Source organism: Schistocerca cancellata, chromosome 8 (genome assembly GCF_023864275.1).
Source record: "Schistocerca cancellata isolate TAMUIC-IGC-003103 chromosome 8, iqSchCanc2.1, whole genome shotgun sequence".
Taxonomy (NCBI): domain Eukaryota; kingdom Metazoa; phylum Arthropoda; class Insecta; order Orthoptera; family Acrididae; genus Schistocerca; species Schistocerca cancellata.
In genome coordinates, this window is record NC_064633.1 from 363,751,437 (window position 1) to 363,767,586 (window position 16,150).

The window sequence follows — 16,150 nt, forward strand, 5'->3', positions numbered from 1 at the left end:
TACTTTAACTATTGGCACAGCATTCGTGATAAACATGTACCAAGGCTTTGTTAATAGGTGGCACCAGGATCATCGATGTTATCGTTGATCGACCTAAAAGCGAATGCAAATATCAATTATTTAAAATTTTCATTTCATATCTTCGCTTTGTATTGGTCCTGTAGTGCAAGTGTGATTTGTGAGTGTAATTTTTAAGCGAGTGAGTTACGTAAAATATTTGGCTATGCCTATACGAAAGTGTACATTTTCTGATGTCCTTTCCTGCAAATAACCAGCTTTCAAGAAAGGGAGAAATGAATTTGAAGCGGAGTGTAAGGTATGTGGAGCTGGAACGTACGTCTCAGGCGCCAATAAAGATGAGAAATAACTCGATAGATTCACTGTCATGGTTTTATTTCATTGTTTTATAATCATTCAATTTATTTGTATTCGGAAGGTTTAAGTGCAGTTTACATGTCGTCAGCTGCTGCTTCAATTGTAGACGTTGGTAGCGGTGCGTCGAATGAAGGGAGGTGAATGGTCTTATGTTTTTCGCTTTGTAAACAATTCCGTGCTGTTGACATAACAAAACAATTGATGCCACACTGTCACCACAATCAATGTTCTTAATTTTTTTTATATTGCTCAGTTAACCACCACCTGACCATCAGTAACAATTAACTACCAGTTTTACCGGTAATTCTCTTCAGTCATGTGACTTGTCCAAAGCTCATGTATCCTCATCTGCAGTTGACCCGTTTGACGTGTCCTCTTTTTTCTTCCTTTGTCCTCCTTTTTGAAGCTGTTTGTCCTCCTTTTTAAACAATTGCATTTGGTCACCCTAGGTAGATATGTACTTTTCAGCTCTATAACAAACAGAAGCTTGATGAGAACTCTGTGTGCAGTGATGAGGTGAACAATTCCAGAATTGCTTACAGCCAAAATGTCTAGGTGTGACTCTGGATCACACCCTGACACAAGAAAAAACATTATTAGGACACTGAGAGGTAAGAAATGGGGTAATGATCCTTGACTGTTAGGAATGTTGTATGACGCTGTGCATGTCTGCTACTGAGTACACTAATTTTATGTGGAGCAGATGCACATACGAAGAAGGTTGATACCACAGTAAAATAGTCAGTGTTGGTTGCAGTGGGATGCCTGAAGCAAACATCAGTGCAGAAACTCTACTCACTCATTAATGCAGGTCCTAGTGGGTGGCCATCAGAAGCACCTAGTTGGAAAGATTGAGTACAGAACTGGAGAATTTTGACATCTTCCCAAGAGAAAAGCCTGTTTCTGACAGTGAGCTCATGTACACTGTGGGGCTCATTTTGAACAGCATGAGGGTGGGAGTACCACACTGCAAGACAGACTTGCAGAAGTGATACACCCTCTTGGATATATCTATGCAAGTGGTGAGATGCAATATCTGGACCAGTTACTGCATTATTGCCTGCTGTATGAACCTTGCACAATGAAGATCTTCTAAATTTGCTAGCAAGAACACTTTGGACACAGTTTTCTGGAACTAAACTTCTCCAAACAGGCATGGGAAAAGGAGGAGGAAAACAGGGTATTCTGACAGATGTTCTTATGAAAGTAAAACATGAATGCGCACTTCGAAGTTTATTGACTTGATAAAGGACATAAACTGAGGAAGGGAGCAGGGGAAGCATGAAAGTTTATGGAATTAACCCTTTAAGTCCCAATAATATTAAAGAAAAATTAATTTTAAAATTTTTCACAAAATTGACTTTTGTCATCTTTGTAAACAATGAGTACAAGAAGAAACTGGCAAAAAGTAAACAATCATTGTTGTAAGGAAGTGGTTTCCCTTTGGAATACAGTTTTAGAATTTCTCACAAACTTTACCTTTATTGCCATAGTAAGGAATAAATACAAAAAGAAATTCACTAAAAGTAAACAATAATTTTTTTTAAGGAGGTGCTTCCCTTTGGAACCACAAGCACACACAATTTTCAACCACCCATCATTTCATGAGATATATTTGTTTCATGAGATATATTTGAAAAAAATTTCATACTTTTCCAAGACAAAAATGTCTCATCTTGAAACAGCCATGAACTCATAATGCCTAAAACAAATTACACTCCTAAATAACAAGCAAAAATGGGCCTAAAATTTAAAAAGGTTAAATCAGAAGTACTTATTGCTGCACTGGTTTTATTTTGAAACTACTCATAAAAGTGGTACTACAAAGTCAGATAACTTTAGATATACTTACTTCTACTGTCAGTGGTCCCCTTAATATGATCACTATTTATTTTACGAGATTATTACACTAGTGCTAATGTATTAGTAACATACACACAGAGATTTATAATATATGAAGGGACAATTACAAAGAAAATTCTATAAATACAGACATAAAGTGATAACAATAAAAATACAAATGTACATCAAGAATTTATAAAATACAGACAGGAAAAACTAATAAATAAACAGCAAGATAGTTCTCTTCATATTCTGTAGAGAACCAGTGTTGTGCAGTTTTGAGTTGCTGTTTTGTTAGCTGCAGTACATGGATCCAGCAGATTCCTGCCAGCTAGCTGCAGATCACTACACTGGCAAAGTGCATCATTGCTGAAGCCCCCTTTCCTGAAGTTGATTTTGCATCATGTCACCTCTATTCTCAGTGTGTTCAGTCTCTTCCATGCCACTTAAGGTAGGCGGAGATTGGTCTCTTTGACTTTTGTTTGGTGTGCCTTAGGCAAAGCATCTTACCAAAGCTAGTCTTGATGAGTTCCAGGAGATGAAGGAATTGCTGTAGTTTGCTGAAGCTCTTTCTTGATCTGAGTTGGGGTCAATTAGGCTTGTGTCCAAACAAGCAATGTCTGTGATCAGTTGCCTGTTTTTTCTTTTCCTCTTATGAAGTGCTTTCTTTTGAGTATATGGCTGTGAAATACCTAAAATTTGATAGTGTTAACTAACAGGAGTTGGTTGTAGAAAACCTGTCACAGTGCATCCAGCCTCTTGTCCTCAGAATCTTTCATGGCAGTATTTCTGACCAAAATCTCCTTGGTTTTCTAGCCATTTCAATTCAAATAAAATTCTCTAGCTTTTGATGCCTATCCCCACCATTGTCTTCAGGAGTAAAACCACTGACTGCCAGGGCTGGCATGTTTTTCTGCTTATATTGCCACAATTGTGGCCTCTGGCACCAACCAGAGAGGGGCCAAAATGACACATGCACAGAAGGTGAGTTGGGCAGTTGTAGTAACTCTGGCCTGCCACAGAAACGAGTGACATCAGGAGGCATAAGGGGCTGGCGCCACATTTGAAACTGCTCTCTTGCCTCTCTAAGCATCAAGTATTCATCGTTGCTTCTTTTCGACACCTGAAGCCCGCCTCTGTGCCCTACTAAATGTGTACCTGTGGTCTGTGTTAAAATTGTTGCTTTTCATTCTAATCTCAGCTGCCCTTTTTACAATGGAATTCCAGTGTGCTGATGTGCAAGCCAAACGTCTCGAGTTTTCAGACTAAATTTTGTGGCCATTTTCCAGGCAGTGCTCAGCTATGGGTGACTTGTCAAGGTGTCTCTGTTTAAAATGTCAGTTGTGCTCAATACAAGGCTCTGCAACTGTGCGAGTTATCTGACATACATAGATGCTACAGCATTTGCAAGTGGCGCCATATATGCTGGTCACATGAAATGCTATTTCATCTTTAATAGGGTGCAGCGTATTTCTTATCGTGGGTGTGCACTGGAACACTGGTCTCAGTCCACGTTTCTGTTACTTATTGCCCCACAGTATGGCAGGAAAGCAGCTGTCTTGGCCTCTTCTGCTGATTCAGAAGGCGTCCTTCTTTCATGGTAACTGAGGGCATTTGCAATGTCTGTCTTGCTATAACCATTCTCTCTGAACACATGTCTCAGGTGCTGCAATTCAGACTGTAGGTGGTCGTCATCAGAAATAACTTTTTCTGTGTGTATTAACGTGCTCAGGACCACTTTCTTGTGTACAGGATAGTGAAAACTAGCAGTGTTCAAGTATCAGTCAGTGTGTGTTGGTGCCAGAGGCCATAGTCATGGCTATATAAACAGAAAAGCATGCCAGCCCTGGCAGTCAGTGGTTTTACTCCTGACGATGATAGCAGAGAGAGTCATTGAAAGCAAGGGAATTTTGTTTGAACTGACACAGCTTAAAAACTGAGAAGATTTTATTCTGCATCCAGTCTCGTTCAAAGCTCTATCAACATCTTTGTAATGTGCAGAATTTTGCCAAAATGTTGCAGAATTTTCTTCTGCGGGGAAACATAATGCAAGGGCTGATGTTTGAAGCACTTTTGTTTTTAGATTAGATTAGATTCAGTTTTTGTTCCATAGGTCCAAAAATTGAGATGATTCTCGTGGGTGTGGAACATACCAAAAAATATAGCATTACTACCCTGAACATTTGTCAGGAGACTGTTGAAATAGGTGAATACAATGCGGTAAACTGGAACAGCTAATATTTACAGAATTAACACACTGTCAGAATGAAACACTGTTATGCACTATTAATAAATTTGTCACACACAAAATACCTAATCTTGACTGTTGTGACCAAGTGCTTTCAAAACTGAAATCTAACAGATATTTTTACTTAAGATGGCTTTAACAGTCTCTGTTAAGATATTGATCTATGGAGTAGAAGGAGTTGCCTACTAAAATGTCTTTCAAACTCTGTTTAAACGGTGCTTTATCTGAAACCAAGTTTTTAATGGTTGCTGACAATTTATTGAAAATGTGTGTTCCTGAATATTGGACCCATTTTTGAACCAAGGTAAGTGATTTTAGGTCTTTATGTATATTGTTCTTATTCCTAGTATTGATACTATGTATTGAGCTATTGGTTGGAACAAATTTCATTAAGGAATAAATATACTGAGAAGCAGAGGTTAGAATACCAAGTTCCTTGAACAGGTTTCTACATGATGTTCTTGAATATACACCACCAAAGATTCTTATCACGCACTTTTACACACTAAAAACTTTTGCTTGGTTTGACTGCCGCAAGCGATTTCTGTAAATTTGTAGATGATGATGATCTGTGCAAATACTTCAAGTTTTGTATCTTCACAATGCTCTTTGAATGTAAGGAAATGGTTCATCATTACTCCATGGTGGTGACACTAAACCAATTGGCTGGAATATCGAGGTTCAAGATCCCATCTGATGAGGTTTTCTGTGGTTGGCCTAAATTGTTTAAAGTGATTAAGCAATGGCGAATTTCCATCTCCATTTCTGTCTACTCAGAGATTGCTCTTCATTTCTAATGCATTCAGTGTCAACATACCATTAATACATAGTTATATAAAGATGCTAGATGAATTTTGAGATCATGGAGAATTGTAAACAAATTCATAATGGTATGAGAAATATTCTGATAAAACTTTTGGTTCCATTTTTGTTCCTTTTCCCTTAAGAAAACATTTGTGTGAGATGATGATGGCTTTAAAATCTAGATGCAGTATGCCTACATTCAAAGAGAAAGTAATTGTTGCTACTTCATACTAACATTTGCTTCATACCAACATTTGCATTGTCCCTAGGTAGCCTAAACAAATGTAGCTAAGGATTGTAAAAACCCCATGATTTTCTGTATTTTCTGTTACATACTTTACTCTGAATTTGTGATTCTATCCTTTATGGTGAGGTTGGTGGCATAGAAAGCTCTACATTTGAATTGTGTGTGTGATACAGAAACAGATATAAAAACAAAAGTGCTTAACTGAAATATTTTCACATATTCGTATGTGGGATTTGTGTCTGAACTGTTTTACTGTCATACTTATACCATACTTATCAGTTTTATAGAGGATTCACAGGCAGGCCCAATGAAAAAGACTGGCAATATATTAAAGCTTTCAGACAAAGTGCTTCTTCTGCAGTACAAGACACATACACATTGACACAAGTCACACATACATGAGTGCTCTAGTACCCTGAGACAATATCAATATGTGTGAGAGTTTTGATTGTGTGTATATGTGTGTTTTTCTCTGATGCAGAATAAGGACCTTGTCTGAAAGCTTTAATATTTTAGCAGTCTTTTTCATTGTGTCTCTCTGTGTTTCAGTACCACCTCTGTACAAAGAGTAACAATCTATTCTACCCATGCTATTGTTATTCCATCTGGACTTTCCATTGTTTGATATATACCACTTTTCCGTCTTAAAGTTCAGAACAGTTATTATTACAGTAATGTTGCATAATCGTTTGAAATCCATTCTTTGTTCTGTTAGTACCTAATGAATCTCTTTTAAAATAAACCTAATTGACTCATAGCTGCTGATTCTGTTATAAAGATATGTTAATGTTTTACTTGTAGAAACACATTTGCTTATGTCTGTTTTTGCTTTGATATATGATTCACACAGATCTGGATTCTCCTGGACCAAGTCAGAGTACATATTTTTTTATAGACTTGAGTCGTACATGTGCCTTATTGGTGGGACGTTGCCTTGGCGGTATACTACATGGACCACAATTTTCTTTGGAAGAAAAGAATGGATGTCACTGGTTAAACCACCACCTGTTTTCACATGGACGTGAACTTTATGATTCCTTTGATGTCTGTAAGTTTACAACAACATAATGATCATTTTGGGGAAACTCATCCATTTATGTAATTACAGTAATTTAAAATTATTTTGTTGTATAATTTCCTTTTGTGCAGGTACATAATTTGATATTAATAAGAGAATGGAATGCAATGAGGGGAGAGGTACAAACAGTGGTAGAATTATTAATACGGCTGAGTTTAGAGCAGTTGTATTAGAGGAGCAAAGCTTTAGTTCACTGGACAATTTCAACAAGTTACTGTATGCACTCTGTCCCGAATTTGCAAGAGAGGAAGGTAGAAACATTTCTGGCTGACTGTATCACATTAGACAAAATTTAGGAATAGAAACTTGGTTTATTGCATGTTTACAAACAAATAAGACCATCATATTGTAATTATGGAAGTAGGATGAAGTTCAAAAGAAATAAGAAACAAGTGCATTGAGAAATTAGGGAATAGAGTTAAAGCCAAAGCACTAAATTTAATTGGTGGAAGAGAAAAGGAGTATAGAAAATATGAAAATAATTAAGAATCCAAAGAAAATGACACTGATTAAAAACAAAAAACTGCCTGTAACTTAGAAAACTGACAGGTTTTTTCAAGAAAGCACATAAAAAAATATGTAATATGTGATACGAAGCAATGGCCACCAAGAAACAATGTCAGTGACAAGTACAAAGAAACCAAGGCAAAATGCCTGTGAGAACAATGCAGTGAACATGTTTGTAGTGAATCAAGATATTGTGACTAGATTATCTACAGTGTTGCTATTAGAAGAGCTGGCGAGATAGCATTGTTGAATGCAGGGTAAAAAATGATGATGAAGAATTGCGGTGAAATAAGAAATGAACTTCCCAAGGAAATGATCTCCAAGTGAACAAAGTGGTATCCACATGTCATACATGCTTTATGTTCTATATGCTCGTAATCACATAGTCCTACGTCTTTGAACATATTGTCTTGGACAACAGTTTTGATATCTTGTTACGCCTTCTGCTGATACAAAGCAAGAGGTAGAGTTATATGTAGAGATGATCATAGAGTTGTCGTGCTTCATCTGGGAAGAAAGTGTTCCATACTAAATCTCTTATTGCAATGCATCAAGAAATGTCTCCAAAAAGGTAGAGTAGCCCAGACACTTCCATTTATGGCCAGCTTAGTAGGACACATGTTGTGATGACTAAGGGACTTGACATGTTTTAGATAAAGTTGGATAATGGAAGAAGTGTGTTTCACAATAAACGTAGGTGCCCCCCCCCCCCCCCCCCCCCCCCCCCCGAAGGTAGTAAATGTTGCCACTCCCATTCCCTAATTCTGTTTCATTCAACAAAGAAAATGTCAGTATAAAATTTCTGCCCAATCAGACAACTTTTAGATGAGCACTAAACACCTTTAAGTTGGAAAATATTGTACAAATTAATTAATTCTGTTTAAAAGTGGTAGGCTCTTCCCCATTTGGGTGCTGTTTTAGAATAAAAGAAACTTTTGTTGATATCTTAAGATCACTGCAACAGTTGCAGAAACATTCTGAACCAAGTTTACCAAAACATATTTTACAAAATTTCCTGATAATGTGAGAAATTTAAGAAAAAAATATATTTTGGTTAATAATGCACACTGTTGTATAAGAACAATGCATTTTCATCTTTTATTAAACCAAAACATGATGTGAGTCTAATGGAGGATTTAATATTATAAGGTTTTCTATGTTTTCTTGCAACAGTGTGTTAAACTAATTCAGTCACATCATTTTTGAGATTTTTGTTATAATATTAAACTAGTTTGCAACCTCTTTTTGCATGCAACAGCTGTCTTTGGTACGTTCTCGGTTCCACTTTCATAGCCAGGAGTATCCTTCCACAATGAAGGGGCTTTGATGAGAAAGTCAGTGTTGAGAGAAAACCTCTAGAAGAAATATTTGATGCTAATAATTACAAAAGCCAAAAACTCAATGTTGATAAAGAAAGAAAAACCAATTTGACATAGAGTGTAACTCTTTGGTCAGTGTTTTTCATCTACCTCTTGAACTTCGTGTTCTTGCAGCACAACTAACATTATATTAACTTCATCTGCTGTTGGAACATTATCATCAAATAATGACAGAGTCACAGTTTCAGGAACCAAGTACTTGTCTGATATCTGGACCAATATCCTGATAATTTCACAGTTCTCTTTGCTTTAAATTTTCTTAGTATTCATCTCACTGTTGTTTCTTCATGGTAAGATGATGATCAAAAATCAAAGAATGATTGAGTGGATGCCATCAGGCATTTCATTACCACCAATCATGTAAACCTTTCTGTAAAGTTTTGCCTTCGATTCTCTGAATCTTGTGCAGTCTGTCATGTTGCAATGTGTCATGTCTGGACCAAAGATTGCTTTACCAGGGGGTCAAAATAGGTCCTCAAAACAATGGAACGTAATAACAGAGGAGGGACAACAGATCATGACTAAATAATTTTCCTGGATTTGTAGTGATGAACTGTGTTGCTTGCCATTTTATCACAACAAAGGACCTGAATTTTTCGGTTAAACTTTCCTTTCCACTGGGAAATAGCCGTGGCTTGCCCTTCACCTTCAGGGACTCCCAATATTATTACTCCTTGCCTTGGAAAGTTACTATTATTAACATTCCACCAACCTTTTCAACACTGTGTTTGTTGGTACCAGCTTCCAGCCCTGTGCAGTGCTAATTCTTGGCAGTTAGATTTGTGTCGTAATTCAGTCTTGCTTCTCTAACTTTTTTCAGTATCTTTGAAAATAAGTTCACTTTGTTGACAGGTTTTCAATATAACACTTGAAATCTTCTGAATCCACTATAAAAATGTAAAACCCATTTTGATCTTTCATCTACACTCCTGGAAATGGAAAAAAGAACACATTGACACCAGTGTGTCAGACCCACCATACTTGCTCCGGACACTGCGAGAGGGCTGTACAAGCAATGATCACACGCACGGCACAGCGGACACACCAGGAACCGCGGTGTTGGCCGTCGAATGGCGCTAGCTGCGCAGCATTTGTGCACCGTCGCCGTCAGTGTCAGCCAGTTTGCCGTGGCATACGGAGCTCCATCGCAGTCTTTAACACTGGTAGCATGCCGCGACAGCGTGGACGTGAACCGTATGTGCAGTTGACGGACTTTGAGCGAGGGCGTATAGTGGGCATGCGGGAGGCCAGGTGGACGTACCGCCGAATTGCTCAACACGTGGGGCGTGAGGTCTCCACAGTACATCGATGTTGTCGCCAGTGGTCGGCGGAAGGTGCACGTGCCCGTCGACCTGGGACCGGAAAGCAGCGACGCACGGATGCACGCCAAGACCGTAGGATCCTACGCAGTGCCGTAGGGGATCGCACCGCCACTTCCCAGCAAATTAGGGACACTGTTGCTCCTGGGGTATCGGCGAGGACCATTCGCAACCGTCTCCATGAAGCTGGGCTACGGTCCCGCACACCGTTAGGCCGTCTTCCGCTCACGCCCCAACATCGTGCAGCCCGCCTCCAGTGGTGTCGCGACAGGCGTGAATGGAGGGACGAATGGAGACGTGTCGTCTTCAGCGATGAGAGTCGCTTCTGCCTTGGTGCCAATGATGGTCGTATGCGTGTTTGGCGCCGTGCAGGTGAGCGCCACAATCAGGACTGCATACGACCGAGGCACACAGGGCCAACACCCGGCATCATGGTGTGGGGAGCGATCTCCTACACTGGCCGTACACCACTGGTGATCGTCGAGGGGACACTGAATAGTGCATGGTACATCCAAACCGTCATCGAACCCATCGTTCTACCATTCCTAGACCGGCAAGGGAACTTGCTTTTCCAACAGGACAATGCACGTCCGCATGTATCCCGTGCCACCCAACGTGCTCTAGAAGGTGTAAGTCAACTACCCTGGCCAGCAAGATCTCCGGATCTGTCCCCCATTGAGCATGTTTGGGACTGGATGAAGCGTCGTCTCACGCGGTCTGCACGTCCAGCACAAACGCTGGTCCAACTGAGGCGCCAGGTGGAAATGGCATGGCAAGCCGTTCCACAGGACTACATCCAGCATCTCTACGATCGTCTCCATGGGAGAATAGCAGCCTGCATTGCTGCGAAAGGTGGATATACACTGTACTAGTGCCGACATTGTGCATGCTCTGTTGCCTGTGTCTATGTGCCTGTGGTTCTGTCAGTGTGATCATGTGATGTATCTGACCCCAGGAATGTGTCAATAAAGTTTCCCCTTCCTGGGACAATGAATTCACGGTGTTCTTATTTCAATTTCCAGGAGTGTATCTACCACTCCAGACAAAACAGATGTAAAAGAGTGAAAAGTACCTCAAGATGAGGGAGCTGCTGCAGCAGCTTCAGTTATTGCTGTGACTGATCTTTGCTCAACAATGATAGGTGACTTTCTATTTTAATGACCAGCATCATTGTTTCATTTGGTTACTGACAAATCATCTGTTTATAATGCACCAACCTGACAAGAAGCAAAATGTTCCAATTCTTAAGAAATCATTTTTCTTCTGGTAGCTTCCATTGGAATGTGATTCAGAGATATTTGTTTCTTGTGTTTTAGTTTTTGACCTACGCTAAAAACATAGGATGGTTGTTGTTTTTGAGATGAAGCATTAGGAAATTATTTTTGCTAAGTGATGATCCACAGTTGATAAGTACTTTATGAAATTCTTACCCTCTTCTTTTTTTATCTGTTTTAAATCTCGGAGTAAGCTATGTCAGAGAGACTGTCCATCATTTCCACAAAAAGATCTTTTTTTTTTTTTTTTTTTTCCTGCCACTACAGTTATACTCTGAACACCACAGTGAAGTGCTTGGCAGAAAATAATTTCCAGTGTACCACTCATGAGGGTTTTATCCCATTCAATTTGTATACGGAATGCAGGATCAATGATTACTTAAATGACTCAGTGCATGATATAATTAATCTGATTTTGACTTCATGGTCCTTTTGGAAGTGATGTGTAGTATATTTCTGGATTCCTCACTTACCACTGATTTTTGAAAATTTTAAGTAGGGTTCATGGGATGGTTGACATCTTGTCTTCAAGCATGTGACAGTTCAGGTTTTTCAGCAACTCTTTACCATGGATCCAAGAAGCCTCTGATTTTGTATACTGCCCTTCTTTGTATCCATTTAGTATCTGCTGATTGTCCTGGTCTTTATCTTTAACATGGGAGGCTAGGCTGTGGACAATGGGTTACATACACTTGAGCAATATTTTAGGACGAGCCACAAAAGTGTTTTGTAAGCTACCTTCTTCGTATACTGATTGCATTTCTTTAATATTCTGTGACTATATCAAAGTTTGCCAACTACATTACCTATGACTGGGCCTATGTGATTATTCTGTTTCATTGTTGAAACTATTGGATACACATAATTTAAGTAAAAGCAACAACTCCCTTAATAGCAGAGGTGTTGTTGAAAGGCACATAAACGAGACTCAGCACTTTGTTAGCTTTCAGACAAATTATTTTTTTTGAGGTAGAGTAAGTGCACATGAGTGGCGGAGAGTAGGAGAGGCAGTTGGTGAAGGTTGGCTGATGTCAGGAAGGGAATGGCAGCAGGTGTAGAGATTATAAATGTGCAAGGGAGAGGAAATAGGTGCACAAGCTAGGAATGTGTTTTGGATTCCTTCACTGGTGAGATTGTGCTGTAGATGATGACTTTGGACAGTGGATTGGCATGGGGAGACAGAACAGAAAGAAAGAAGAGACTTTGGGGAAGAGGATGTAAGTTCAGGATGCGTGAAATTAGTTTCCTAGAATAGGGGTGGAGGTGGGTGCAGGGGAAGAGGCTGTCGAAGACAGAGGCCAGGAGGATATGTGCATGAAGGATGTGTTGCATTGTTAGTTCCCAACTACTTATTCCAGAGAAACTGGTGTTGGGCGGAAGGATCTGGATGGCAGGGAATGCGAAGCAGCTATTGATAGAGCACATTGTACTTGGCAGTACATTCTGCCACTGAGTGGTCAACTCATCTCTTGGCCACAGTTTGGCAGTGACCATTCATTTAGGAGGACGGGTGGTTAATTGTCATGCCCACATAAAGTAATGTGCATAAATTGCAATAGTGCTGGTATGTGATATGACTGATTTAACAGGTCACAGAGTATCTGACAGGGTAGGATAAGTCTGTGACAGACTGGAGGAGGATATGTTGGGTGGATGAACAGGACATGTTTTGCATCTAGGTTTTCACAGAGATTTGACCCTTGTGACATGAGATTGTGAGTGGCAGTGGGTATGACATAAGGATGGACTAGGATACTGCATAGACTGGCTGGATGACAGAATACCACTTTAGGAGGAATGGAAAGATTGTGGAGAGGATGTTCCTCATTTACAGGCATGGAGATAGATAATTAAAGCCCTAGCTAAGGCTATGGTTCAGTTGTTCCAGTCCACAATCATACTGAGTGATGAGAGGGTCTAACATTCTGGTGACTTAAAGTGTGAGTGTGGATCTGGGTTATATCAGCTAATTCCCCCAAACCACCTTCCTCTTCTTTATGAGATGACTGACTTGGAATTTGCAGCCACTCTTCTTTACTGAATAGCAGGCTGCTGAAAACCCTCTTGACGTACTCTCTGTCAAACAATGCTAGGTACAGGAATTATTAGACTCTTTCTACGTATGAAATAAGTAGACATAAAAACTTTACTTTTCATCAACTAATGATGTATTTGACCTCCATACACAATAAAAATTTCACTTTCCACATGAATATGTAACTTCCTGCAAGTATCTCATACAGTTGGAAGTTAGAAACAAATAAGAGTTACAGTTAAAAGAAAGTTGGCTTCGATGCCATGACCTTTCTTAACATGAATCATAAAAATGAGTCTTGCCTCTAACAAGGTTGCGTCAAGAGCCTACAAGAGTACTTTTTCAACTGTTCTTATTTTAATTACAATAGTCAATGACACAATAAGCACAGAGCTGCGTGTAAACTCCATGGTTCTTCCTTACACACTCACTAAAACATCTATGGATTGCCTGACAGGTACTTGCCATGCTGTCCGACTGCCGCATCTACTTTCTTCCTGCAACTGATTTTAAACCTGCACACACAAACATGTGACACGCAGTGGGTAGGATTCTACCATCCCACACACATATCAACAATATCATGTGTTCAAGACTGTAGAAGGCTGAGTTGTTCTATAATTTACACAGAAATTCTCGAATCACTACAAGGGATACTTCCTTGCAGCTGGTTCATAGGGGTGGGCAGAGAATTTGTGGTATGTAAGGATATAGTATAGGAAATCTCTCTGCTGACTAGGTTTGAGAGTAGTGCCAGTCTTTGAAGGGCTTAGAAAGACCTCAGCATTCTGGGCAAGGAATTTCTTGCCATTGCATAAGTACCATCCACTCTAAACTATATTGGAGTGACTTTTGCTGTGGGAGGGATGACAGCTATCAAAATGTAGGTACTATTGATAGTTAGTGGGTTTGACAAGAACAAAGATATGACTAGAACCATTAGAGGGATGGAGATCAACATTCGGGAGGGTGGCTCTCTGGCCTGAGGTGATTAGGTGATATGGGTGGGAGGCAAAGTGTTGAGGCTTTGAAGGAATGAAGACATGGTGTCTTGGCCCTGGGTATAGATAATAAAAATATCACCAATGAACTGGAACATGATTAGGAGTTTGTATGACTACAAAAATTTCCTCTACATGATTCATAAACAGATTGACATAGCAGGGTGAGATGGGGCCTATGGCCATCCTTCAGATTTATTTGTGTATTTTCCCCCTCAGAGGAGAAGTATTTGTGTGTGAGGATGTAATTAGTTGGATGAGGAATGAGGTCTTGAGTTTGGAGTTGGAAGGACTTTGAGATATGTAGCATTCGCTAGCAGGAAGCCCATGTAATAATACTGTACCAAAAGCCATTATTTTGATATTTTTTTATTAGGCACCCTGTTTTGACATTACAGTCATGTCATCTTTAGAGCTTTCACATGAATGACACCAAATACCACTCATGCATGTATAAGACAAAGCACCAATATTCACGTCTGGTTCCATAGAAATCCGAATTTGATGAGCATGTGTGCACTTCACACATGTAGCAGCAACTGATCATGAAGTTTGGATATCTATGGACCAGATACAAATATTGGTGCCTTGTCGTATCATGCAGGAGTGGTACTTGGTGTCATTTATGCGATAGGCCTGGAGATGACATGATTGGAACATTGAAACTGATTGCCTAATAAAACAATATCAAAATAATGGCTGTTGGTACAGTATTACTAAATTTCACTGACCAGCTGCTGTTCTACACTCCTGAGCCCGAGATGGAGTCACATTTACAGTCCATGCGGGAATTCAACAAAGATGTGTAGGGATAAGAGAGATAATGGAGATGGGATGGTTGAGAGTAAGTGGTCTTTATCTTTAACATGGGGGGCTAGGCTGTGGGCAGGTGGTTGGAGGTATTGGTCATCCAGAGTGTAGATTATTTCAGTGGTAGCACGGTAACCAGCTACAATGGGGCATCCAGGGTTGTGGAGTTTATGGGTTTTGGGATGCACATAGAAGGTGGGTGTATGAGAAATTGCTGGGATGAGGAGGGAGATGAATTCAGGGAGGGATTCTGGAATGTGTCCCAAGAATTTGAGTAGGGATTGGAATTTATGTTGAACTTCTGGATTGGCATCACTGTAGCAGCAGCGCATGTAGGAGGAGGAGCCAGACAGTTGGAGAATGCCTCCTGTCAGGTAATTACTGTGGTTCATCATGACAGAGATGGAGATGGAGCTTTTTCCTGCAAGGAGATAGATTTATGGTCCTGGTAAAGGACCTGGGGAAGGAGGCTAAGGCCAAGTTGGAGATAAGGAATTTGTGGAAATTAACCAGGAAGTGGTTAGGTGGGAGTGGGGAGGGTCATTGTTAGCTGGTGGTATGAATTGGGAGAAGCAAAGTTCAATGTTATGATTTGATTGGCTTTGGTTTGAAGGGTTGGTGGTGATTGTGAGAAGGAGAGTAAATCTTTGATGAGTGCAGAGTCATTGAACCTGGATGTGAGGTTGAAGGTAAAGGGTAAAGCCTTTGGATAGAGCTGCAACTTCTGTAGGATTGAGATTTTTTTTGTGGATAGATTAATAACATTATTTTGGGGTTGTTCAAATTCTGTGTTTCTGGGATGTTAGGAGGAAACCGTGGAGGTTGTGGCAGGTGGGAAAGGTCAGAAAGGCAGAGTCTAGGTATTATGAGGGCATTATGAGGGGATTTACTGTGGGTGGGATAGCTATTGATGGACACTAGTGCTCTGAGGTGCAAATAGGATTTTAATAAATTGGAAAATTTTGGGAGGTGGTATCTTCATTGCTCAGGAAAGCAAGGCTTTTAATGTGGGAGATAGGGTGTAGTTAATTGGGGTTGCACAGTAACAGTTTCTTTTGGAGCGAGCACGGGTGGTTCAGGGATACCTGTGCCTTGGTAATTATTTCTTTGGATATATTTAGTGAGGTATTGAAATTAGCAGAATTGGAAAATATGAATACCATTGCGAAAGGAGGGTTAGCATCCAGAAAGGGGAATTTTTATGCACAGACCACTTCTTAGTTTATTGAAA

The 16,150-nt window shown here is 39.9% G+C and overlaps 1 protein-coding gene across 1 annotated transcript in view; it reads left to right on the plus strand.

Annotated features, from left to right (window-relative positions):
• Positions 1 to 16,150, plus strand: part of LOC126095271 (probable E3 ubiquitin-protein ligase HERC1) — an 814,023-nt gene that overhangs the window by 197,937 nt on the left and 599,936 nt on the right. Inside the window, exon 17 of the mRNA XM_049910030.1 lies at positions 6,367 to 6,564. Coding sequence (XP_049765987.1) covers positions 6,367 to 6,564 — 198 coding nt within the window. The remainder of the gene's footprint in view (positions 1 to 6,366; positions 6,565 to 16,150) is intronic.